Here is a 24,605-nt window from a genome sequence, read left to right as displayed (position 1 = left end):
GATGTGGTAGTGTTTATTAATGTAACTTTATATATCTGTTATTGTCTATATATGTAATTTATTCAATTTCTAATTATCTGGCTATGTTTACAGCAAGCCAAGACAACCGGTACACTATTTCATGAACTTTTCAATCATTTAAGATAAATCTATATGAAAATAGAAAGGAAGAGACACTTCAGATGGCTGGTATTCATAAATAGTGTAGGCATACACTTTGGACTATTGAAAATAATTTTTAAAATTGCAATTTTTATAACATGGGTAATATATTCTAAAGTTAAGTATGAATCAGTTACTAAAAGGTCAGAATATAGAAATAAAAATACAGTCACCTGAAGGAAAATGTTCTTGTTTTCACTTCACTTTGTTGGGTGAATAATCACTACAAAAGCAAGTGTAGGTGGAGATGCCACTGAATGGAATAAAAAAATAAAGAATGCAATAAAAGGATTCAAAACTTTCCTGACAAAGTTGGAAAAGGTCTTGCAGTAGTGGATGAATTACATTATACTTTTTGTCTTTAACTTAATGTGCTGCAAAGAAAAAAATTTGAAACTGAAGAGCGCATTCTGGCAGAATGAATTAGAAAGTGAATAGTGTATGATGAATTTGCCTTCAGTTTACTTTACCTAGGTAATTGACATTGGAAAAAAAAAAGATTATTTTAAAAATGTTGAGACACACTTGCCCACAGGAAAAAAGAGGTTGTTAACCTATCTGGAATGTGTACTACCAGTTATTTAGAAAAAGAAAATTAGAAAAAAAGCCCTCCACAACCAAAAAATTGAATCAAAACCAACCAAACAAGACACAGTTGCCAAAGACAAACCAACAACAAACAATATAAAATATGTCACATAGGGTCTTTGCAAAGAGATAGTTGAAATATTTTAAAAAATGGTTTTAGTAAAATTTTTTAGATTTTTGGGGCTTTGTTTTCACTGATATAATTTCTTTATTGATCTCTCCCTCTTTTCCCAAAAAGTCCTTTTTTGAGGCAGCAAGTATGATGAGCCAGCTCTCTTACAAACATTTGGTGTTAAATTATGGAGTCTGCGTTTGTGGAGAAGAGAGTAAGTAGAAATTATAATTTCTTGCCAATTTTTATACATCTCTGTTAGAGTCTGGCGTTTGGTTTTAGGTAAAACCAGGGAAAAAAATAAAATAATGCTAGTTCCACACCAGCTGGACAGCTAATGCGTGTTCACACTGTAGCAGTATTAGTCTTGGTATCTGAGAACTAGTTAACAGTAAAAACAAAGAAAAGGGGGAAATTGTCTGAAGTACAGTCAGTGTGAATAGTAACCTCTATAAATGACTCATTTATGTCTGTTTTATCTGACATCTGTTTTGTTGCACCTCTGGAATGAGCTTTTGAAGTGCCAGAAAAATTGCAGCCCTACATTGTATCAGCTGTGGTTATCTAGAAAGGGAGGTACTGTGCTATGCAGAAAAATCCTCATTTACTGTGATTAGAAACAGACATTGCTGTCCTTTTCCACACATGCTGACTTGTGAGCACAAATATAATTTTGGGAAGTTTGTTTTAGAGGTTGCATTCTGAAAAGGTGAGGTCCTGGTAATTCAACAAACACACTATGAAATTTTAGCAGCAGTATAGTATTTGCATTTCTGCAAAAATTGAATGTCTTTTCAGTTTAGCTTACAGCTTTTGACTATGTATTAATAAGAACACCTGAAATATATTTATACTGTCTTGTAATGAAATCTTAATTTTGGATGGTTGTCATATGTGCTAATGTGTGTTGCCTTCAAATATGGCTGCTGAATCTCACTTTGACAGTTTTTCTTCTTCATTCAGTCTTTGGGCTGAAATGTCAGTTTGCCCAAAACCAATGTTTTCTATGATTAGAAATGTGTACGAAAGAAAGCATTTTTTAATAACTGCATGAGCATATTATGTAGGTGGTTACCTTCACTGGGGAGAAGGAATTTACAAAAGAGATGATGGATTCTGTAATCAGAATTTACCTCTCTTAGGAGGCTGGAAAAGGCATAGCATTATGTTTGGCCAAGAGCTTGTGCCAGAACTTGTGCAAAAACAACCACATGGGTTTTTTGTATTTTATTCATTGTACCAGACACAGGGATTATATATAACATTCCAGGTAGATCAAGTTTATAATTAAAAATAATTTGGTGAAAGAAGTATATGGATACTTATTTTATCTTTAAATCATAGCTGTCCTCTAGAAATTATTCTCTTTCTGCAGGAAGGAGACTTATTACAGTTTAAGGAGAGGCGCAGTTACTAAGAAATAGGAAGAGCAGCTCTTACTGGTTCTGTAGTTTGCACACTTAATGTACAAATTCAACAAAAATTGTTTAACATAATTGCAAAAAAAAAAGGAATTTGCTATCTCTAAAATCAATTTGTTAAAAAATCACTTCATTTGTTGCAGCCAGATATAATACCAGTAGCTTCTAATGTGAGCATCTTGCAGCTGAGAACAAGGGTTCAGTCATGTGTTTTGAAATTGTGTTGAAAATTATGAAGACAGCAGTTCTTTTTTTTTCTACTTATTTGCTAGATGGCTGCATGAAGGCATATGTCATATACATATACACATACACAATTTTGGGGCAAATGCTTGTCTGTTTTCAAGCCAAGCATCTTCTGCCAATAAAGCATTACATTTTTCAGTAAGAATGTAGATTGTAAACAACTATGAAGTTGGAGACTTGGATGTTATTTAACTCACCACATTGATTGTACTGTACACTACTATGATTCATCAGCAGTTACATTATTGTACCTTTCAGGTGAGGTTAGAAATATGGTCACTGGATTTTACCTAATCTGTAAAAGATTAAATCTAAATAATTATCTCAAAAAGATTAAATCTAGTAACTTTGCATTTGAGAAGAAATTGGGTAAATTTCCATGCTCTGAAGAGGTACAAAAAACATACAGTATTTGTAGCAATACTCAAATACCACAGAGGTTGAAATTTATAGTCAGATCACCAACAAGTTAACAAATAAAGAGTAGTACTAAAGTCATGAATCTGTACTGAAATTTCATTATTTGTTATTGGTTTTAATTGTTACTCTTCTTATTATTATGAATCAGACATCCTTGTACAAGAATATGTAAAATTTGGATCCTTGGACACATATTTGAAGAAGAACAAAAATATTATCAATATTTTGTGGAAGCTGGAAGTAGCCAAACAGTTGGCATTAGCCATGCATTTTCTGGTAAGTGGCTCCGTTTTGTTAATGGCAGAATTCAAGTGATTCTGACTAATGTGTGTAGAAAGGCCGAGCTATTACCTGAATTCTCAAAACTCTGGAGGGTTTTGATAATGCAGCTATTTTAGATACCCAGAGAAAGACTTTGTATCTTGCACAAAGTATAGTTGAATGTTCATCCTTTTTTAAAGCTTTATGTTTTAGCGTGAAATAAAAACACATTTGCAGTAATGCTTTCCCCCCACCTCCCCCACAAATCAGGCCTTTCTGGACTTCCCACCTCAGCTCATGATGCTGAACATGAGCAATTTCCTGGTAGTGTTAATACTTAACTGCTGGGAGGGGAAAACATTGTGCTGTTCACTTTGCTGGTGCATTCTTCTTGGGTTTTAGGTCTCAACCTTACAGTCCTTCTAGTTAGATATAAAGGCCATTATTCAAGACAGGATATGTGACTAGATAAGTCTTTCCTGTAACAGAATTTAAATGTTCTTACATTAAATTTAAATGGATGAATGAGTATTCTTCTGAGTCAACCCATATCAAATTGTTTCAGACTTCAGGTAGAGAACAAAAATTGGCTGAAAACTGTAATTTTCAGAGCAACTGGTGAAGTACCTGAAGTTTGATCTATCTGATCTGTGATCATTATTTTATTTGCTGATGTTTTGCTCAAGCTGTTCGATATTTGTTTTTAAATATCTTTTCAACAGTAAGACTTTTTTTGTCAGTTTGTAAAAGATGCATTTCTGTTTATAGGAGGATAAAGGCCTTGTTCATGGGAATGTCTGTGCAAAAAACATCTTGCTTATCAGAGAGGAAGACAGGAAGTCTGGAAACCTTCCATTTATAAAGCTAAGCGATCCTGGCATCAGTATTACAGTTTTGCCAAGAGATAGTAAGTCTTTGCATCAGCTTTTTTTGTTCAGTGCTTCTGACTTGAAAATTAAGTTTGGGGTTGGGTTTTTTTTCTGACCACCATCTAAAATAATTTTCTTATACTGAGTTCCTTGATCAGCCTATCATTTTATAATTATCTGTACAGTCCTAGCCAAGCAGTTTTGAGTGTTTCTTTTTAATTAGCAAATAGCTACAGGAGCTATAGCCACAATTCTCCATTGTGTGAGCTTTTTTTCCCTGCTGTTCTCATTTTCAACCCTTCTTTGTTGGTAGTACTATTGTTATATTATACTGTAAATATACAATATACTATATACAATATATAATATATAATATATCTGTTACACTTGCAGATAGCTGCTGAACTTAGTGTCTTGTAATTGATCAAGTCTTTTATAGCTTCCAAGAACTTTCAGAACTGAAACCAAATGCACTTTTGAAAATGTTGACTAACAGTTAAAAATCATCTTCAGTGCATTTCCTGGTGAATACCTGGAGCCACTTGGTGATGTTAAAAATATTGGGTTATTGTTAAAAATATTGGGTTTTCCAGCGTTAAGACTGTTCCAATGCTTTATAAACAGCGAAATTATTTAAATGGAAAATGTGTGCAAGGTTGTTATGCTAATGGAATGGAAGCAACCTTACTATACTTTTTGTGGACTTTCTTTTTAATAAAAACATTTCATACTTGGTACTTTTATCAATGTCTAAAGAAATAATATAGCTAACAGCACATAAGTAAAGTAGTGTCATTATTTGGTAGTAAACTATTTAAATTCTCCCTGTTTTAATGTGATGCTTCTAAGGAGCTCTAAATCCAAATCATACAATCCCATGTTTTACCTTTTCACTGGTGTCATTAGCAATAGCTTAAAAAACCACCCAGTGTAAAATTCCTTTTCATGGTGCCTTTTGCTGTGCCATAACACAACAACCACTAGCAAAGTACTTTTTAGTCTTTGATGTCTTGGTTGTCTGTGCTTTTAAGTCTCGGTAAGATTGGGGGAAATAAAGAAATCAGAGAAAAAAATGTAATGTGAAATTGATATTAAGGTAATTTTATGCCTTTAGGCTTATTCTACAATAAAACGAATGGACTTCTTCTCTGATCCACAAATATTATTTTTATTTTTGTAATTTGATTTTTTTAATGGGAACAAATACTTGGAGAAGTATTATTAGCACATTGCAGAGTGAAATACCTAGGTATATTATAGTAATATTTACCAAATCAAATATGTTAGTGAATTTTCTGGTCTCATTATTTGTTTTAACAAGTTTCCTTTGTGTGATCGCACAGTTCTTCTTGAGAGAATACCATGGGTTCCTCCTGAGTGTATTGAGAATCCCAAACAACTCAGCCTAGCTACAGACAAATGGAGTTTTGGTACCACTTTGTGGGAAATCTGCAGTGGAGGAGACAAACCCCTGAGTGCACTGGATTCTTCAAGAGTAAGTATTACTGGGTCTGCAGTCATAGCAGTTCTTTGGACACTTCTAATTTAGAACATCTGCTGTTGTAACTACTTTAGCATGTAAAGTGGTGTGGCCTATGAGAACTGTAGGAACAAGACTTTCTTGCTTGTAGATAATAACCAGAACAAATTATTTGAAGTTTGTTTTTATGTTGTTTATTTTGATTTTTAGGGGCACAAAGTACAGAATTTTCAATATTATCTAGTTAATATTTTTGTTGCTTTGTCACAGCAGTGTAACACTTTAAAGAAAAAGTATTCCTAACAGTGTGTGTGTATTTTAATTAGCATTCTTGTAATTGAACATCTTAAATACAGTAGTATTTTGTGTGTTGCAACAATTCTACTATTTTAGCTGCACCAGAAATGTTAATGTTTGTCTCAGATAGGGGCAGGAGATGGAGGGGAAACATATTCCATAAAAACATGAATTCATATGTATTTACTCCTTTAGTTGGAAGTGAAAAAATGCTTCACTATGCCACAAAAGTACTGGTAGTATTATTTTTGTAAATGTACTGTAACCTTCCCATAAAGCCTGATCTGATTTCTCAGGTATTTTAATCAGCTCTTACAATAATCTCCAAGGTTTACCTAGACCTAATTTACAGATATCTAACAGATATCTATTTCAGAAGTTGCCCTGCATTCTTTCATAATACTCACAGACCTTTTCACAACTGTGAGTTCAGCCAGTTCACAGGTCAGTAGAATTTTCTGCTGGACCTATCCAGTTGAGGATTTATGAAATTACCAATAAAAGAGATGCCATTTTTCTCATCTTTCTCTATCCTCTTATCTTCTACCAGTAGCTGTCTGGAAATTTCTGAACTGATGCTCTAAATTATACCAGCATTGCTTTTGATGAAAATTGGTGAGATGTACATTTGGTGAGATAACAAGTCTAGGTTTAGAGCTGCAATTTTTGGCTACTCTGGTGAGAATGTTAAGGCTTCTGCAACTCTTCATGGTTGTAAAATGGCTTACCTGTTTAATTCCAGAAACTGCAGTTTTATGAAGATAGGCACCAACTTCCTGCCCCCAACTGGACAGAACTTGCAAACCTTATAAACAACTGCATGGATTATGAGCCAGATTTCAGGCCTTCTTTTAGAGCAATTATACGTGATTTGAACAGCTTGTTCACTCCAGGTGAGTTTGTCATAAAACAGGATCAAAAATGTTTCTGTTTCCTGTTGGCTCACTTTCTTTCTAGTATTTTTTTTTGCAATACATCATTGTATTTGACTGCAAATTGCTATACAGAACTAAAGGTGGCTGTCAATATTCTGTTGATCTTGAAGTACGCCGAACAAAAGTAGAACATGCCATGATTGTAATAAGGCTCTTCCTTCTCTTGTTCACTACTCTGTGCCTTCTGTTCCCTTTCTTTCCTTCTTCCTTCTACCTCTCAGATTATGAGCTATTGACAGAAAGTGATATGTTGCCAAATATGAGAATTGGAGCACTTGGATTTTCTGGTGCTTTTGAAGATCGGGACCCAACACAATTTGAAGAAAGACATCTTAAGTTTTTACAGCAACTTGGCAAGGTAAGATGTTTCAAAATTCTGTAATAGCTTAGGAAATAAATATGGTTTTCAGTTATCTTTTGATGATCCCATATACATTATAGTGAAACCTGTTTTAGAAGTTACTAATTTCAGTCATATCTGAGCAACATGTGCAGTTCCTTCTCACTCTTTTTTTGCTTTCACAGTATTTTAGAGAGAAGTAAATTAGGTAATCTCCACAATTAATCCAGTCACACCAAAAGACTAAAGTGTGTTTCAGTAATGCAGAGCTGCATATATATATATATATATGCATGTATGTATAAGTAGATATATATACACACACTTGATATTCTGTTAGCAACACTTTGGAGTAGTCTTGCACAGAACTAGTGGGGTTGGGGTTTTTATGCATGCATATTCTGAGAAATATGAATATATACAGTCTCTAAATTCAAGAGGAAGATGTATGTTTTCAAGATATATGTAGGCCTTGAACTTTATAGCTCTAGAAATCAGCATTTAGTTACTAGTTTTGCAAGTCATTGCAACCTGGTCATGTGAAAGCATACATAGACAGATGACTAAGTGCAGCTGACAGATCTTTACCAAGTACTATTTTTCTAGAATTGTTCTTTGCTGTTTTATTTGGTTTTTGCCAATATTGCTTTGGCTTCTAGTACTGAAGCAGCCTGGAAGTGGTAGAACTCCTTTTGTTTGCAGATGGTTGGTTGTTGACTGTGATGGCATAGCTTAGGGAGAGCAACAGTGTGGTAGGTAATGGCTGAATAAAAGAAGACAAAATACAATATAAATGAAGAAAGAGACAAAATGAGAACATTGAAACAAATGGAAGAGAAGCCAAAAAGAAACAGCAGAATTAAGAACCAAAACAAAAGGATTTGTGCAACTGCAGGGAAAGGATTATGCCAGTTTAGGTGGAAATTTGTGAAAGGAGTGGAAATAGAGGGACATGACCCTCTTTCCTCATTCTCCCTTCCTGTTCTATTTGCTTCCTTTCATGGAATATGTTTCTTCTGCAACTGTTATCCTTGGTCCTGTACTTATTCTCTCAGGGAAGTTTTGTGGCATTTCACTCCAATAATTAATCACATCCCCTTAATGCTTAGTTCAGTGAGTACTGAACAAAAACTACACTCTACATGAACAAACAGGTACACTAGAAAACACAAGGAAGGAATGATGTGAACTTGTTTTTAATTCCCAAGTGCTTTCATTTGTGACCTAGGGAAATTTTGGCAGTGTTGAGATGTGCCGGTATGACCCGCTGCAGGATAATACTGGGGAGGTGGTTGCTGTGAAAAAGCTACAACATAGCACAGAAGAGCACCTTAGGGACTTTGAAAGAGAAATTGAAATACTTAAATCTCTGCAGCATGATAACATCGTTAAATACAAAGGAGTATGTTACAGTGCAGGTACGTGCTCTATTGAATACACCTAAGTATGCATACTGAGAAATTCAGAGAGGTAAGTGTTTATGGCAGTCGCTGACTTGTCCTAAATTTATCAGGATTGAGAGAGTACTAAACAAAGGAAGCTGTTTTGAAGATGGTGACATTGGTAACAAGTTGATGCCACTTGCCATTCTGAGTTTCATCTTGACAACACAGACATACAGACTTCTACTTTGCCTTAGCAATAGTAGCTGAAGTATTGATGAAATTATATTAATCAGTGATATATTAATTTTTCAAGCATATCCACATTCTTGTTGAGTTTCAGTAAGTGGCATTTTCTGAGGAAATGCAGTTAATATATGAAAAGTTGCATAGTGATATATAGATAATAAAATTACTTTTTTGTATTAAGTCCATTTTGTATTATGGGTACTGATATCTTTAAAAACTCATCTTTGGAAAATTACAGAAAAAATTACATTTGTATTTTTTGTTATTGCTGTAAAAGGACGTAGGAATCTAAGATTAATTATGGAATACTTACCATATGGAAGTTTACGAGATTATCTGCAGAAACACAAGGAGAGGCTGGACCACAAGAAGCTTTTGCTGTATGCATCTCAGATATGCAAGGTAGGACATTTCAAATTACGTACATCTTTCAATGAAGTTGTGTCTCCTTTTTGCATCCCATTTGTCTCAAACCAACAATAGCTGTTTGTTTTGGTGTATCTTCTATAATGCTGTTAGGCTGCTAGCACCACATAACCCTAAGAAAAAGTAGCAATATTAATGTACTCGAGAGCTGGAAAACTTCTGGTTATCTAAATACAGGATGCTGAGACTAGCCTATCTGCTGACTGAGGCAGAATATACTCTCTTCTTGCTAAGGTGACCTGACATAAGATATTGTAGGAGTTAATAGACACATTCGGGCAATCTGTTCATGACATTCTATAATGGAATTTTCAGAAATTTGGCATTCAGCTATGAAAACACCATAACAACATGTGTATGTTTAAACAATTAAGTTTACACTGAAAGTAAGAGCAAAGCTACATGATTTCTGTATGCAGAACTAGAGGCCTTAAAAATACCCAAACCTGTAATAAATTACTTGGTACCAAACATAATTCATAAAATCATGAAAAGCGGTACAAACATCTCATCTTTCTTGTGATATCTGATTTTCCTCATCAAGAGGGTTTATGCCTTCCCTAGTTTTATTCTGTAATAATGCTTTAGATATAAGAAACTAGAGACACCTGAGATTTCATTGCATATTTAGAATTTTGGGAAAAGAAAAAAAAATGGGGTGAGGGGGAGAGAGGCAAAAATGAAAACTATTACCACACCTCCTCAAGGCATACACCAGAAATATTTTTAAATTTCTTTTCCCAATACCTACATCAAAGACATGGAAACAGTAGGTTATATAAGATTTCATAATCACAGAATCAACTAAGCTGAAAAAGACGTTTGAGATCATTGACCCTAACCTATGAATGAATACCATCTTGTTAACCACTGAGCACTAAATCCAGTCTTTCCTTAAATACCTTTATGGATGGTGATTCCCCCACATCCCTGGGCAGCCCATTCCAAAGCCCAGTCACACCTTCTGTGAACCACTTCTTCTTAATCCCCAACCTAAACCTTCCCTGGCACAGGGTAAGACTGTGTCCTCTTATCCTGTCACTGGCTGCCTGGGCGAAGAGCCCAGCCCTGATCTGGCTACTACCCCCTCCTTTCAGGGAGCTGTAGAGAGGGATGAGGTTCCCCCTGAGCCTCCTAAACAACTTAGCTCCCTCAGCTGCTTCTCATAGGACCTGAGCTCCAGACCCTTCACCATCCTTGTTGACCTCCTCTAGACATGCTCCAGCACCTCAATGTCCTTACCAAACTGAGGGGCCCAGAACTGGAGACAGGATTTGAGATGCAGCCTCACCAATACCAAGTACAGGAGGACAATCCCTGCCTTGGTCCTGCAGGCTACACTGTTGCTGGAACAGGCCAGGATGCCATTGGCCTTCTTGGATACCTGGGCACACCCTGGCTCATGTTCAGCTGCTGTCAGTCAGTGTCCCCAGGTTCCTTTCTGTGTGGCCACTGTCCAACCACTCTGTCCCCAACCTGTGACTCTGCCTGGGGTTGTTGTGGCCAAAGTGCAAGACCTGGCACTTGTTCTCATTAAACCTCATACTGCTGGATTCAGCCCATTGATCCAGCCTGCCCAGGTCCTTCTGCAGACCCCTACTATACTCCAGCAGATCAACACTCCCACCCTACCTGGTAATGTCCATGAATTTACTGAGGGTATATTCAATCCCCTCATCTAGATCATCAGTGAAGGCATTAAACAGAACTGGCCCCAGCATAGATCCCTGTGGGACACCCCTGGTGAGCAGCCACCAGCTGGATGCAGCACCATTCACCACTCTCTGGGCCCGGCCATCCAGACAGTTCTTAACCCAGCACAGAGTGCTCCTGTCCAAGCCTTGAGCTGCAGCTTTTACAGGAGTCTGCTGTGAGAAATGGTGTTAAAGGCCTTGCTGAAGTCCAGGCAGACAATCTCCACAGCCTTTCCTGCATCCCCCATTTGGGTCACCTGGTCATTAAGGGAGATCAGATTGGTCAGACAGGACCTGCCACTCCTAAATCCCTGCTGGCTGGGTCTGAGCCCTTGGCCATCCTGTATCCGACAGCATCCTTGGTGCTGTCTGATATCACTCAAGATGATCTAGTCCATACCCTTGCCTGGCACCGAGCTGAGACTGACTGGCCTGAAGTTTCCCAGATCCTTCTTCTGTCCTTGTCCAGCTTCAGTCATCTGGAACCAGGAACCAGGACTGATGACAGATGATGGAGAGTGGCTTGGCAAGCTCTATTGTCAGCTTCCTCATCATGCTAGGATGGATGAGGATATTTTTGAGGGTATGCTGCCCACAGATATTCTTACGTCTGGTAATTGTGCCCCGTCACATGAAGATCCTAAGAGTTAGTTTCTGCAATATCAACGGAAAAGGTCTGCCAAGAATCAGGGGAGAGTCTCTACCAGAGCCAAGATCTTCTCCTGACATTCTAACTTTCTCACAGTGAAAAGAGCTTGCAGGTTCCCTGCTTGAATCTGGACTAACCTTTTAGCTGTTGAACCTCTTGCATGTACAAGGAATGCTGCACCCTTAACAGCTTATCTCACCTATTCATGTGCTTCACTGAAGGACAGAAATGTGAGTAGTCTCCAGGAGAAGCTCCTTGATGGACAAGCAGTACAAAATGTGGGAAAACAAAAAACGTTAGAAAAATATATTAGAAAAATATATGGCAAGCGTCAGTCTTTTCACAGAGAGAAAGGATTGAACAGGTGGCCACCCACTTCAGGGCACTGGAGAGCTCTCTAATCTGTGTCTCCTAAACAAGGAGTCATTGTCTGGTAACAGGCCTAAGAAATTATCCCGTACTTATTTCTGCAACAAAATTGCTCTGTTATGCTGGTAAGTCAATATAAACAATCTTTGTTCAAGCAGAGTACCTGGAAGAATCTTACTAGCCACAAGGACTATCTACTGCACTCTCTACGAGGGCAGTGAGCAAATCTTTCATAAAAGTTAGATGCAACATGAATTTTTGAGCATACAAAGGCTGCAGACATTTATCTTTGTCCATTTCAGCCTGTGACCTCAAGGTGCTGGCCTTGTGCACTCTGATAAGAAGCTGCAAAGCATGTAGAAGTTCTCAGGCTTTCATTCAAAGCCTGGTGAAATGACAGTGACAACATATCTTGGGACCCTGGTCTGAGGTATCCAGTGGGAGGACTGGAAGGTGGATTTTGGCCTTCGCTGGCTATGCAAATATGATATAAATCTGTTGGAAAGGAACTGTATTCAGAAACTACAAAGAAAAAGGAACCTGTTTTTGTGTGTGTACATACACATATATGGAAGAACTTTCACAATATTACAGGTCTTCAGGATGGTGAGAAATTAAAATGGCAGATGAGATTATTCCTTCCTAAGTACCAAGCGCCAGCCAAGAGAAAGGGAGCTAAAATATGCATCCTGCAGATACTAAAGTGGGAAAACTTACTGCTTTGATAATGATGAACCATGGGGACAACCAGTATGAAAATGTGGGAAACTGCATAGAACTTGCTCTTAAAGGAATTAACTTCACTTCTAAGAAAAGCAAAATCTGAGAGTTACAGTGTATGTGCCTTGCTTTGGAGTGTTGTTGCTGTACAATCTGCGAAGTAGAGGTTATTTCCATTGCTTCAAGATTTCACTCTAATCTGTGGCATTCTGTTACTCCAAAACAACTTAATTATAAACATAGTGAGTACCTGATATTGTGAAAATGGAACATAAATGCTTTTTCTTCATTTAGCTGGTCATGTTACACTTTTCAGATGGTTTTTCTTTTCTTGCAATATTTGCAAGAAAATCTTGCAAGATTTTCATTTTCAAGGTTCTGAAAGAATCTTGCAAATCTTTCAGCATCTCACATCTCTTCTTTCTGCAGTGCATTTCTGTCAGTCTGTAATCCTGGGGGTTTTTGATCAAAAACCTTTCTACCTCTGCCTTGCTGGTCTCCTCTCAAGTGTATGAAAGAAATGAAGTCACACCCATTACCTGAGGGTTAAGATTAATGTGTTTGATTGTTTACTGTGTATTGGTTCCTTGCTGTTACACTGGGAAAGGGCTTTCCTTCTCTTAATGTTTGATGTGTTTCAAGTGTCCTTAGTGGTGAACCCAGTTTTAAAGACAAACATTTAAACTCTGTTGTTAGACTAGTGTCACAGGATTATGATATCCACTTAGAATTTGCGTTATTTCAATTAAAGATCTGTCTTAGGTGTTTTCCAGGCTACCAGAGAAGTTACTACTATCATCAAACTTTAGGTCTGTTTTCAGAATAGTACATCATAGTAAGAAAAAGCTGTAGTATTTTCATAGGCTAATTGTACCAGGACAGAAGCCTCACTTTGAAGAAGTTAGGTTTGGTATTTATGGCAGATGAGGAGCCAGGGCATTTTTGAACCATTTTGGTATGAGCTGTGAGAGAGCAGCAATGCCACCCAATGGTACTGGGAGGTAGTAGGATCTGAGAGAAGTAAGTACTTCATAGCCAAATTCTGAGGTTTTTCACATTAAGAAAAAAGAAATAGAGAAAGAGAAATAAGCCTTTTGGCATAACTACTATGACATTGCATTTCAGAACTTTTGAGATCACTAACACTATTACTTTTCTGTTATGTTGAAGGGGTGATATGCTTTTTTATAAAACTTTGAAACTGACAACTTACTTTGTGATTCCTTTCACATGAGTTGGGTATCTCTTAACACTGTGCAGCATCACTTTCAGTCCTCCATTTATCACTGCCTAAGCAAGACCTTGTTTTAGTAATGCCACTATCCACACTGGCTTCTTCCAAATTTCATTGTGAGTGAAAGCAATTAGGTGCATTGGTAAGAAGGGATCGCCAGGAACAATAGACAACATGGCTTCAGACCAATGTTTTCTTACAGCAATCTGTGGAAGTATAACAATAAGCCGAAATTTATTGGTCAATAATGGTCCATAGAAAAGAGAAGCAAGGCACACAGTTGGAAATACAGTGAATAACTGTCAAATTCAAGGAGTCATAATACAAAATTTCATGGAAGCAATTGGGGAAACAGATGCAGAAAGTGAAGAAAAAAAAGCATAAATTAAATAGATAGGTTGGACAGTCTTCTCATGTGCTCTGGATTGTGTAGCTTAGCCCAATTCTTTTCCTTCTGCATATCACCAGCCAGCTGCATTTGGTCACAAAAGGAGCTGTAGCATTTATCCAGCTACATAATTAAAACTACTTGGCTCTGACAGGTACTCAGTCTATCTCGCTCCAGTTAAGGGAAGTCCCTGAGCTTGGAAAAATTAATTCCTCAGAGAAGACAGACCTGGTTTTGGTTATAACTTTAAGGTTATTTCATCCTCTTGGGGAAAGTGCAGCTATGTAGTGGAAAAAATAACTTTTTTCCTGTTCCGTTTGTAACCTCTACACCTAGGGCATGGAGTATCTTGGTACAAAAAGATATGTTCACCGGGATTTAGCAACAAGAAATATTTTGGTGGAGAATGAGAACAGAGTTAAAATTGGAGATTTTGGATTGACAAAAGTCTTGCCACAAGATAAAGAATACTACAAAGTGAAAGAACCTGGTGAAAGTCCTATATTTTGGTAAGTCTTGTTTTGATATGTGAAATCATGGGATGTTTTCATTTTTTGTCATTTCAGCCAATGCATTTTGCATGTTGTGTAATTCTTACTTGCAAGCCCCACATCAGTTTTCTGGCATTGTGAAAGTCACATGCATGATATTTCACTTCACAGAGTAGTATCTAGGACTATTCAACATTTAAAAAAAAACAACAGAAAAACACCCAAAACAAAAACCAAAAAAAATACTTATTTAAAGGAAATAGTGTCCAACAGAAAATATATTCAGAGATAAAAGAAGTCTAAAATGGCCCATTTGCCTGGATGCTTTCAAATTTTTAGGCCTTCTAATTCCCTAAACACTGGTCACTCATGTCTTCCAGCTGAGATTTGTTGGATACACTCCAAGAGGAAATGCCATTCCATACATGCAATTTGAATCTGTATTTTAATTCTGACTCAGGCACTGCTTACCTAAAGAATAAATTATACAAAATGGCATCTTAGTAGATGCTATTGGAGATGTACAGTTTATTTCCAGAAGTGCTTACAACACAGTTGAAGGCTCATTGAAAGTGATGGAAGGCTATAAATATCTTTCTTTGCAGATCTTATCACATCAAATTCTTGTTTACTTGCACTACAAATAAGAAATATATCTACAACCTTGTAGGGAAAGAAATCAAACCTGGTTATAGTTATCACTAGCTGTATTTGTTTCAGGTGGATTTGGTTTTCAAAACCAATTAACTATTATATAAGGAGTAGTTTCTAATTGAAGGTAGTGAAAGGGAAAGAGAACATGATAGTATCAGTGAATAAGGAACACTTACTCATGAAAAGGAAATCTGTTTTACTAAAGCAAATGTTTTCAAAATCAAAATGACACATGTTGCAGAAAGCAGTTTTCCTTGTACTGTGTGTTGCAGGTACGCACCAGAATCTCTGACAGAAAGCAAATTTTCTGTGGCCTCAGACGTGTGGAGCTTTGGTGTGGTCTTGTATGAACTCTTCACCTATATTGACAAGAGCAAAAGCCCACCAGCTGTAAGTATATAGTTAATGAATCTCAGAGAATTTGTTTGTTTAAATGTTCAAGATTGTCGTGTAGTGTACCTCAATAGGTTGATGTTTACTTAGAGATACCTTAGTGTTTATGAGACAGCATCCAGGCTGAAGCAGTAAATAAAAGGTACTGGTATAAAGCCATAAGAAGGAAGGAAGATCTGAAAATTACTTTGTAGTCTGCATATCTTACCCATTCTGTAACTTCTGTTTGAAACAGATTTTAAAATCTCTTATTGTAGGTTGTTCTGTCCCATCCTTCATGGACAGTTATCCCAGATGCAACCATTCCATTGCATGACCTTTATTTTTATTGTTGTTCCAAATTTAAGGCTGACCTGAACACATGCATAATAAGTTAATTAAGGAATTTAAAGGTATTTTATGTTAACAGTACCTAGGTTAGTAAGTTAGCAAAGTTCAAGAAAGAAGAGGACTGGCTTTTTGCAGGCTGTTGACGGGTGTCTTTAAAGACAAATTTACAGAGAGTGAAGAAATTATACTCCAACTGAAAAGAAGGTACATGGTCTTATTTTCACCTAGCAGTATCCATAGGCGTAACAGAGGAGAGTTGAGGCTTCTGTATTTACTGGATCTGGCCTCACCCTTGTCCAGAGTGTCAGTCTTGAAAATGTGGTTTTGAGAGCTGAGTAGCGATGATAGGCAAAAATGTCCTTGGAGGATACCTCTGCACTGGCTTCAGTGGATCTCTTAGTTGCACCATACAATGAGCTATCAGAACTACCAAGGAAGAACTCAGGACAACTCTTCAGCATTAGAATATAAAGACACCTAGAGTTCTTCAGAAGGATTATGAAATGAAAATTGATAGAGTAAGTTATGAGCACAGGTGGACTATTCTTTCAGTGAATCAATATACATGTGCATTCACATTTTTATCAGGTTGGTTGTTCTATTGGTATGTATCAAGAAAAGGTAACTTGGAAAATTTGACCAAAGTGGTTTGTTCACCTCTTGTAGTCTTCATAATTATAAATTGTTTTCACACCTTGGCCATTTTTAAAGATTTTTTTCACTTAGTGCTTTCAATTGTGTATCTACCATTTTATTCTATTCTATATGCCATTTTACACACAAAAAAATATGTAATTACTGATATATTCTCTGGACATGTAATTTATAATTTCATAATTGTTATGTACTATTCAATTTATTCTTATTATTCTTATAAAGAACTTTTGTTTGGTAAGAATATTGCAGCATCTTTTTTTTCCTCAAAATATATATTACAGCTGGTCTTTTGTTTCAGGAATTCATGCGCATGATTGGCAATGATAAACAAGGGCAGATGATTGTATTTCATTTGATAGAACTTTTGAAGAATAATGGACGACTGCCGAGACCAGATGGATGCCCTGATGAGGTGAAGTAAAATAAAATACTCGTATAGTGTGAACAGTGCTCAGTTAGTCAGTAACTGTAAATGCAAAACTTGTATTTTGTTCTGCTTGGACCACCAAAGTATTTTTTCAAGTGAAATGGCGGTGCTGTTATTTTTATCAGTTTCATGATGAATATATTTTTTTTTCTGATTCTTTAACTTGTATTGCCTCAGGAGCCCAGACTGTAGTCTTGCTGAATACATGAAGTGGGACCATTCTGACTTGGGCACTCACACTTCTATTTAAAAAAGATACATGTATTAAGGCAACAAGATTAGTATACAGAACTTGTTCTGTGTAAGTCCAATGTAGAGATTCTCATTCAAAGCTGTGAACTTTGGATTCCTTTGAAATCTATACCATTTAGCAAAAATATCTTAGTATCTACCTGAGGCTTTTCACATTTAATTCCAGGATTTAAAGAGCTTCTCATCATGACTATTGCCTTTCTGTTACTGTTCCCTTCTCAAGTGTGGAAGGGTCATGTTTATCATGTATATTATTAACTTTCAAGCATTTTCAACTTGCAGAGTGTAGGCACAGTTAAGTATATGAATCAGATTTTCTATGTTTGGGGTCTTCAGATTTATATTCATGTTCTTTGTAGATACTAAAGTATAGCTGTAAAAGCTGTCGTCAGAGCACACAAATTGATGCAGTGTTCTATGCTTTAAGATGCTTTAAAATATACTTTCATACCACTCCTAAGCCTAACAGTTGTATTCTGTTCTTCAGAGCAGGATGTACAGAGCCAGATTCAGTCAAACTGACCTGGTTTGTGTGTGTAGGTGAATCAGTAATGAAAAAAAAGGAAGGAAAATAATTATGGGCTGTTGTTATTTTTTGCATATGTAGCTTCCAGCTCAGATTAATTGCTGCTCCCTTTAAAGTCAAGCACACTTGGCAGTAACTCACAAAATAATCCATTCAAAACTGATGGAAACAACAGGGTCAAGTGATCTAATAGAGGAGAGAAAAACTGGTACAAGTGAGACAGGAAGCTATGGGGGAAGGAAAAATGTAGAGAGAATGAAAGAGAAGTCTTTTAACAACCTTTCTTGCTTTGTATGTACCATTACTGCAACTGTTGAATTGCAAAGGTTTGGCTTTTTATAGATAACTTGAATGTCAAATGTATAAGGTAATACATAATATGTTTTACTGAAACTGCGTTTTAACTAACCCAAAGATTTCAATGTCTGACATTTCTCCAGATATCAAAGCAAGGTTGAAATGTCTCTGTGTCAGAAACTGTACTCATCCACTTTTCATCCTGAAAGGCCAGTCATCACAGATGACAAATATTCCAGATACCTGTACCTTACAGCACCTTATCTTGCAGCTTACAAGCTGCTTGAGACTTGATTCTAAAGCAACTTAGTCAATGTAGGTGTTTCAAATTTGCTGAAAAATAAGGAACAGTTTCTAATTTTTATTCTGGTAGCTGTACAGATTGCTCTTAAGCAACACGTGAGAAACTGTTGAAAGTATGAGAAATTAGTAATAACAATCTGGATTGAAGAAGAGTACAGGTGAAGAGCTTGGCAAGTTGTATGACACCAGGTATCAGGTACATCTCTGGGCAAAACAGAAAACTGTTGCCATGTAACTGTGGCAGGGGAAATATCTTTCAAAGTTTGTTCAGTTTGCACAGTAACTTTTTTTTGCTTATTTCTGATTATATATGAAGAATAATTAAGAATTTCATATACAAATATGGAGAAGTATATATTAACCTTGCAGGGGAAGCCTTATTTAGAATTACTCTCTTTGTAAACCAGATTTCTGGTCATACTGGTGTTTGTCATGCTAAAGTATTTTTGAGCTTAAAAAATAAATAAGAAGAGAAAAAAAAAAACTTAGCAAAAGAGCATAAGTCTCATAAAAGTTTCCAAAAACAGTTGAGTGAATTTTCATGCTAACTTAAAAAAATTGTCTTTTATAGTAAGAGCTGTTGCAGAGCCACCTATCCTAAGTTCTTGCTGTCACTGGGATCAAGCAGATAAACTGATGGGTATAGCAAGAGTTAGGCACACTCTTTTGCAGCTGTTGTCTGGAAGCATAAAGTTAAGCTGCATGTTCTTTAGACCAGTTTAAAGTAAATATGTGTGGCATCTGTTTACTTCCTACCAATTTTCTTTTTTTCTTTTCCAGATTTATGCTATCATGAAAGAATGCTGGAACAATAATGTTGCCCAGCGCCCCACCTTTCGGGATCTTGCTCAGAGAGTGGATCATATAAGGGAAAACATGGGTGGATGAAAAAACTGTCCCTCCCTCAGAGGATGAGTTGGAATGCAGAACAAAATGTACTTGGTCAGCTGTGTATATTTGACATATGTACATGTGCACACATCTTATCCTTGCTGGAAGTAAAATCTGTGTGGCAAACACCCTGTCTTGATCTACATATTGCAGAATACTGATAGGGCTTTTTCATCAGGATGTGTTTGTTACCATGAGAACATGCTGAAATTCTCAATAGGGAAAGAAATTATTTTTCTAAATTAAATGATGGGTGGTCATTCAGCAACACCATTATTTGCCTTACTTGGTGATACAAAAAAGAGATGACTTAAAATGTGATGAAACAAAGTGATAAAAACGCATTATATTTCCGTGTTGAAATGGAGATGCCCAGAAAAGACTTCTAGAAATACTTTTACACTGAGTGTATAGTGGCTCGCCAACCTGTTTTGTGTGTTGCACAATGACTTGCGTGTTAATAGAGTTTCATTATTTTTTTCATTGTTGATGCAGAACTGGCTTCTCTGTGTAAAAAAATAGAAGTGATTTTCTGTGCCTGTCTGAATCAGTTATCAGCCAGCAGTATATCCAAAGAGATGTAATAGGCTGTATGATGTACTGTAAGTATTTTGAGAGAAAGGGAGCAAATTGTGCTTTTTTGGGACAGTAAATCTATTAATCCATGCAAAAATTTTCATGTAAAAATGAAAAAGCAAAGATGTTATCCTTTTCTTCTTAATCTTCCCTTGCTGAGTATTAGATTGCCTTTAAAGAATTGAAGGTACTGTGATAACACATAGAAGTTAATTCATTTTACACAAGGCAGTGTCTTCAGTTTAAATAAGGAAAAGGTAAACATACTGCTTTTAAATGCTGCTCTTTTTTTCTTTCCATCTCTGTAGGTTTCATGCAGTCGTAAGTATATCTGTGAATTGGGACTTTCAAAGCAGGATTAAAAATCTAGAAAATTCCCTCACTTTCACAATTCCTCACTTTGCTATTAAGATGATCATCTTAGTATCTTCTTTCCGGCACAGAAAAAGAGTACTTACAACTCAGAATCTGATATGGCCAGTTACAACCACATCAAGCCTGTTCTGTATTGAGGTGGCCCAAGTGTATTTCTTTCTGTGGTAATACCCAACATGAGACTATTTGGAAGGAGGATTTACAAGTGCAATTGCTCCACACTCAGCAGAGGGCAAGGACATGATTCCAGTTGCTGAGAACTGGAAGGAAATCAGAGCTACCTGAATGCTGTATAATTCAGCTTTTGAAATAAGTAACAAAAATTTTTGGACAAAAGAACACTTCGGTTTTGCCTTGAGGCATAAAACTTGGGGATAATCTCATATCTCAAAGCAGTATAATTGCAAGGTTTGTTTCTTTTTAGTTGAAATAATCTTGTTTGTTTGTTTTTACTTAAGCATTATTGTTTGTGAAGTGAAATGCTTGTACTTCTTGGACTTCTGCAGAGAGAAGTTCAGTTAAGGGGATATACAGCTTGGCAAACTGACCTGACATCCAGATTTATATTTAAAATGAAGTATTAATTTTTAAAATTTGTGGCAGTGAGTTAGTGAAACAGAGGTTGCTTTCACTGGGAAGCCTCCTTAATATTTGTGGTTAACTACATCCATCTTATCAGAAGTTGAAGAACCTCAGCTTTAAAAAAAATCTGAAAAAATATTTTAAAACATCTTTATAGTGCCAGTATAACAGTATTTTGTATCACTATGATGTTTCTCTCCCACAATCACTCCTACAAAATTGCTATTTTATAGTACAAGAGAGTGCTAAATAGGGAGAGCAGCACCAGCCTTCTCTCTCTGCCCATTGCATTTAAAACTATATCTGTTAGTGTTCTTGCCACCAAGCATTTGCATAGGTGATTTTTCAAACTAATTTCACAGTCAGTTTTTAAGCTGCAAAGAACTTTAAAGTGCTTTGTTCAATTTTACATGTTTTTTTCAATTTCTATACATTGCTTTGAGGATTTGAGATTTTGTGAAAAACATGTCTTTGCATTTGTAGTCTCAGTTATGTGTACTTTTTTTTGTAATAAAGGAGATAAAGCTTTAAAGCATCAAGACAGCATTTTAGCTGGATAACATATGCAGGAATTATGTAAAATTTGCAGTGTATGACACTCAGTAGCTCACTGGTTTCAAATACGTAGTAGACTAAACATAATTTATGTAAAAATCTCAGGGAAGTTTGTGTAATGCAATGAAGAAATCTTCCAGTCTGCTAATTTTTTCAAGTGAATTAAAGGTCTTTTTCTTGTTCTACTACAGTATGACTAATTACATACTCTATTTGATTGCATAAATGTAGTGGTGAACTCAAGGATGATTTTTAAGTGTCTTGTGGAGGCATTTTTTTTTTTACTTCATACTATATAATTTTTAGAGAAAGCCATATCTTTGCACTGCAGTCTAATTGTGTGCTGTTGGTCAGAGACACTCTTTTTTAACTACCAGAGGCCTCTGTGGGGGCTTGATTGTTTGGGATAAATGTTCTTAGCTGGGAGTATAGGACCAAGTAGTGCTTAGGACTCGGGGGATGTATAGTCATCTGCAGTGTCAATATTTAGGTCCCAGAGCAGACCTGGTGGCTTTCTCAAAAAGCTTTTGAGGATGTAAATGTAGTGATTTTGCTCAATTTGCTACTGCCAATTGTGTAACCTTTAAAAAAACCCACAAAACAACAGCAACACCAAAAAACACCCAAAAACACTGTATTTTGTATTTTGAAAGCTCTCAGATGTACAGCATTGATAATGTCATACTTTTACATGGCTTTTGTATTAAAAGACTAAGTACTTTGATTTGAAAGCTGTCTTCAGTTGGCATTGCATTTGTCATACTTTAGTGTAATCATTATCCTACCCAAAATGCTGTTTGATTTTGTTGGTAGAAAAAGCGCTGGTTTATGTATACATGACTGCTACTACAGTGTAGAATTAAAATATTAACTATTGCTTTGCACTTATATTTGAAGTGAAAGAATTTTTTAATAAGTGCACAATGCATCTTATAGAATCTCTGCAATCAAGTATTGTGTTGTGTAGTATTGGTTTGTTGTCTATCACTATAAATATGTTAAGTTTCAAAGTTAGTTTTTAAATATATTCCACACAGTATTCCACAAACTTGCAACAGTCATGTAGTAAGCCAGAGGAGAAATTAATTTTCAGGGAAAGAAACCCGTGTTCTTGTTGAGTCATAGTACTGGTTAAAAGCTTCCATAGTTGAGATAGTTGTTATTAAATGTCCTCATGAATACAACTGTGAAAATATATGTAAGAATTATATTTTTTCCCCAAATTAAATTTTTAGTTGTTGCATTGAGTTGAGATGTTGACCAGCTGCCTTGAAATGTATGAGAAAAGATGTTACTATATTAAGTATGAAGAAATGTAACCCTTGTGTAAAGAAAGCAAGCTTTTCAGGAATGTATAATTACAAACACCTTGAGTTTAGAATTCTGAGAGTGAAACTAGAGGTCTAGAAGAAAAAGACTAAAGGAAGAAGGATGATGTTCAGCATGGGAGAAGCTTTCTGAGATGTGAAATGCACAATGAATTATGAAAAACTGATGTCTACTGAAAATGCCGTACCATGACAAATATGTGCTACTATATTTCTAAACTGTATATTATCTGCCTTAAGTCTGAAATATTCACAGACACCTAACCTGGCTGAAAAAATTTCAATAATTACTATACCAAAATAAACTACTAAATGTTGTGCCATGCCCAACAACAATTCTGAAAAGTTGTTTGATTTAGAAGTTTTGTTCTGAATTTTTCTTTTTGAATAAGAGATTTACAGTACTTTATATTAAAGTAGGTAAAAGTTCCTTGGTGGTAGGGAGCAGGAAGAAAAATATACCTGCTACTTATGATTAAAATGTAAACATTTGAACACATGGTTTATTGAAGAGAGCATGAAAGGGATATTTTTAGAAAACTGTGTATCCATACCTGAAAATTAACTGTGTGTTTCTTTTGCATTTGGATAGTGAAAATAAAAGAACTGAATACAATGAATGACACATGCCTGCTAGTATTTTCTTTTGTACACTAGAATTTGTTACTGGTGTTTAAATCACTGCTGAAGGCAGCTATTCTGTTTAATGAGGTAGAACACAGCACATGTGACTTTCTGATCTTCCTAGAATACCCTGGAAGCTTTTATCCTTTGGAAGAAACTTAGATGTATCAAAGTAAAGGTGTGTATTAGATGTTACATAAACAATAAGACTGAGGGCTTTATATATTTTTTAATGAAGGCTTTCACTAGTCAAATTAATTTGGGATGAAGAAGCAGTTCCTTTCATTTTCAGTATTTAAAGAGAGCAAGTCTGTAAGATAGAGGTGCCTTACACCACCTTACATTTTGTAAATTTGTTACAAATTCTAATGTCTTGATTTGCATTACTTTGTTACTTTCCATATGACGTTCCTTAACTTTACAGGAAAATTACCACCATTTACCTTTAACAGAGTTGAATGATCTTATTAAATACACAGCTGGTCCCTCAGTGTTACCCACCAAGTACACCAGTGTCCTTGAGCAAAACCAGTCCCACAGATGAGTTTGCCTTTGCTTCAGTCAGGACTAATCCAAACAGTTTTCCCTAACACATTTCCCAAATGGACCACAGGGACTTTATTCCCTTCCACAATATATAGAGTTTTTGTTTGGCAGGGCACCCGCTCAATACCATACTCTCTGGCCCAGATGTCTATGAAGCTGTTTTTGAAATGAGTTGCATTGTCCAACTCAGTTCTCTCAGGGGTGCCACGTCCCAACAAGACTTGCTTTTCAAGGCCCAAGGTGGTGTTCCAGGTGGTGGCAGGAGGCAGAGGGTACCTCCCCAGCCATCCAGTGGTTGTGCTGCTATTTGTAGGCACATGATTCTTGCTTTGGCAGGTTTGGATGAGTGTGATATAATCGATCTGCCAGGATGCAGATGGAGGTTTTAGTGCTGTGTGGGTGTGATGACGTGGCTTACTGCATACCACACACATGTCACTGGGGATATGGATTCAGCAGGAAAAGCCAAGGATCAGAAAGAAGGGGGGGTGTGTCACCTTGGTTCTCCCTAGGTGCCTGGATCAACCCAGTGGACTCAGCCCTGCTCCATCACTCC

General features: G+C 36.4%; 1 protein-coding gene across 1 annotated transcript in view; it reads left to right on the top strand.

The window, feature by feature from the left end:
- JAK2 (Janus kinase 2) overlaps positions 1-23,499 on the top strand; it is a 43,502-nt gene extending 20,003 nt beyond the window's left edge. Inside the window, exons 12-23 of the mRNA XM_062513689.1 lie at positions 989-1,076; positions 3,098-3,225; positions 3,979-4,117; positions 5,423-5,574; positions 6,599-6,749; positions 7,013-7,149; positions 8,360-8,549; positions 9,040-9,164; positions 14,579-14,751; positions 15,660-15,777; positions 17,066-17,179; positions 19,353-23,499. Of these exons, the coding sequence (XP_062369673.1) occupies positions 989-1,076; positions 3,098-3,225; positions 3,979-4,117; positions 5,423-5,574; positions 6,599-6,749; positions 7,013-7,149; positions 8,360-8,549; positions 9,040-9,164; positions 14,579-14,751; positions 15,660-15,777; positions 17,066-17,179; positions 19,353-19,460 (1,623 nt within the window). The 3' untranslated portion in view covers positions 19,461-23,499. The remainder of the gene's footprint in view (positions 1-988; positions 1,077-3,097; positions 3,226-3,978; positions 4,118-5,422; positions 5,575-6,598; positions 6,750-7,012; positions 7,150-8,359; positions 8,550-9,039; positions 9,165-14,578; positions 14,752-15,659; positions 15,778-17,065; positions 17,180-19,352) is intronic.
- The last annotated feature ends 1,106 nt before the right edge of the window (positions 23,500-24,605 follow it).

Source organism: Cinclus cinclus, chromosome Z (assembly GCF_963662255.1).
Source record: "Cinclus cinclus chromosome Z, bCinCin1.1, whole genome shotgun sequence".
In the NCBI taxonomy this organism is placed as follows: Eukaryota; Metazoa; Chordata; class Aves; order Passeriformes; family Cinclidae; genus Cinclus; species Cinclus cinclus.
This window is presented reverse-complemented; position numbering and strand designations above follow the sequence as displayed.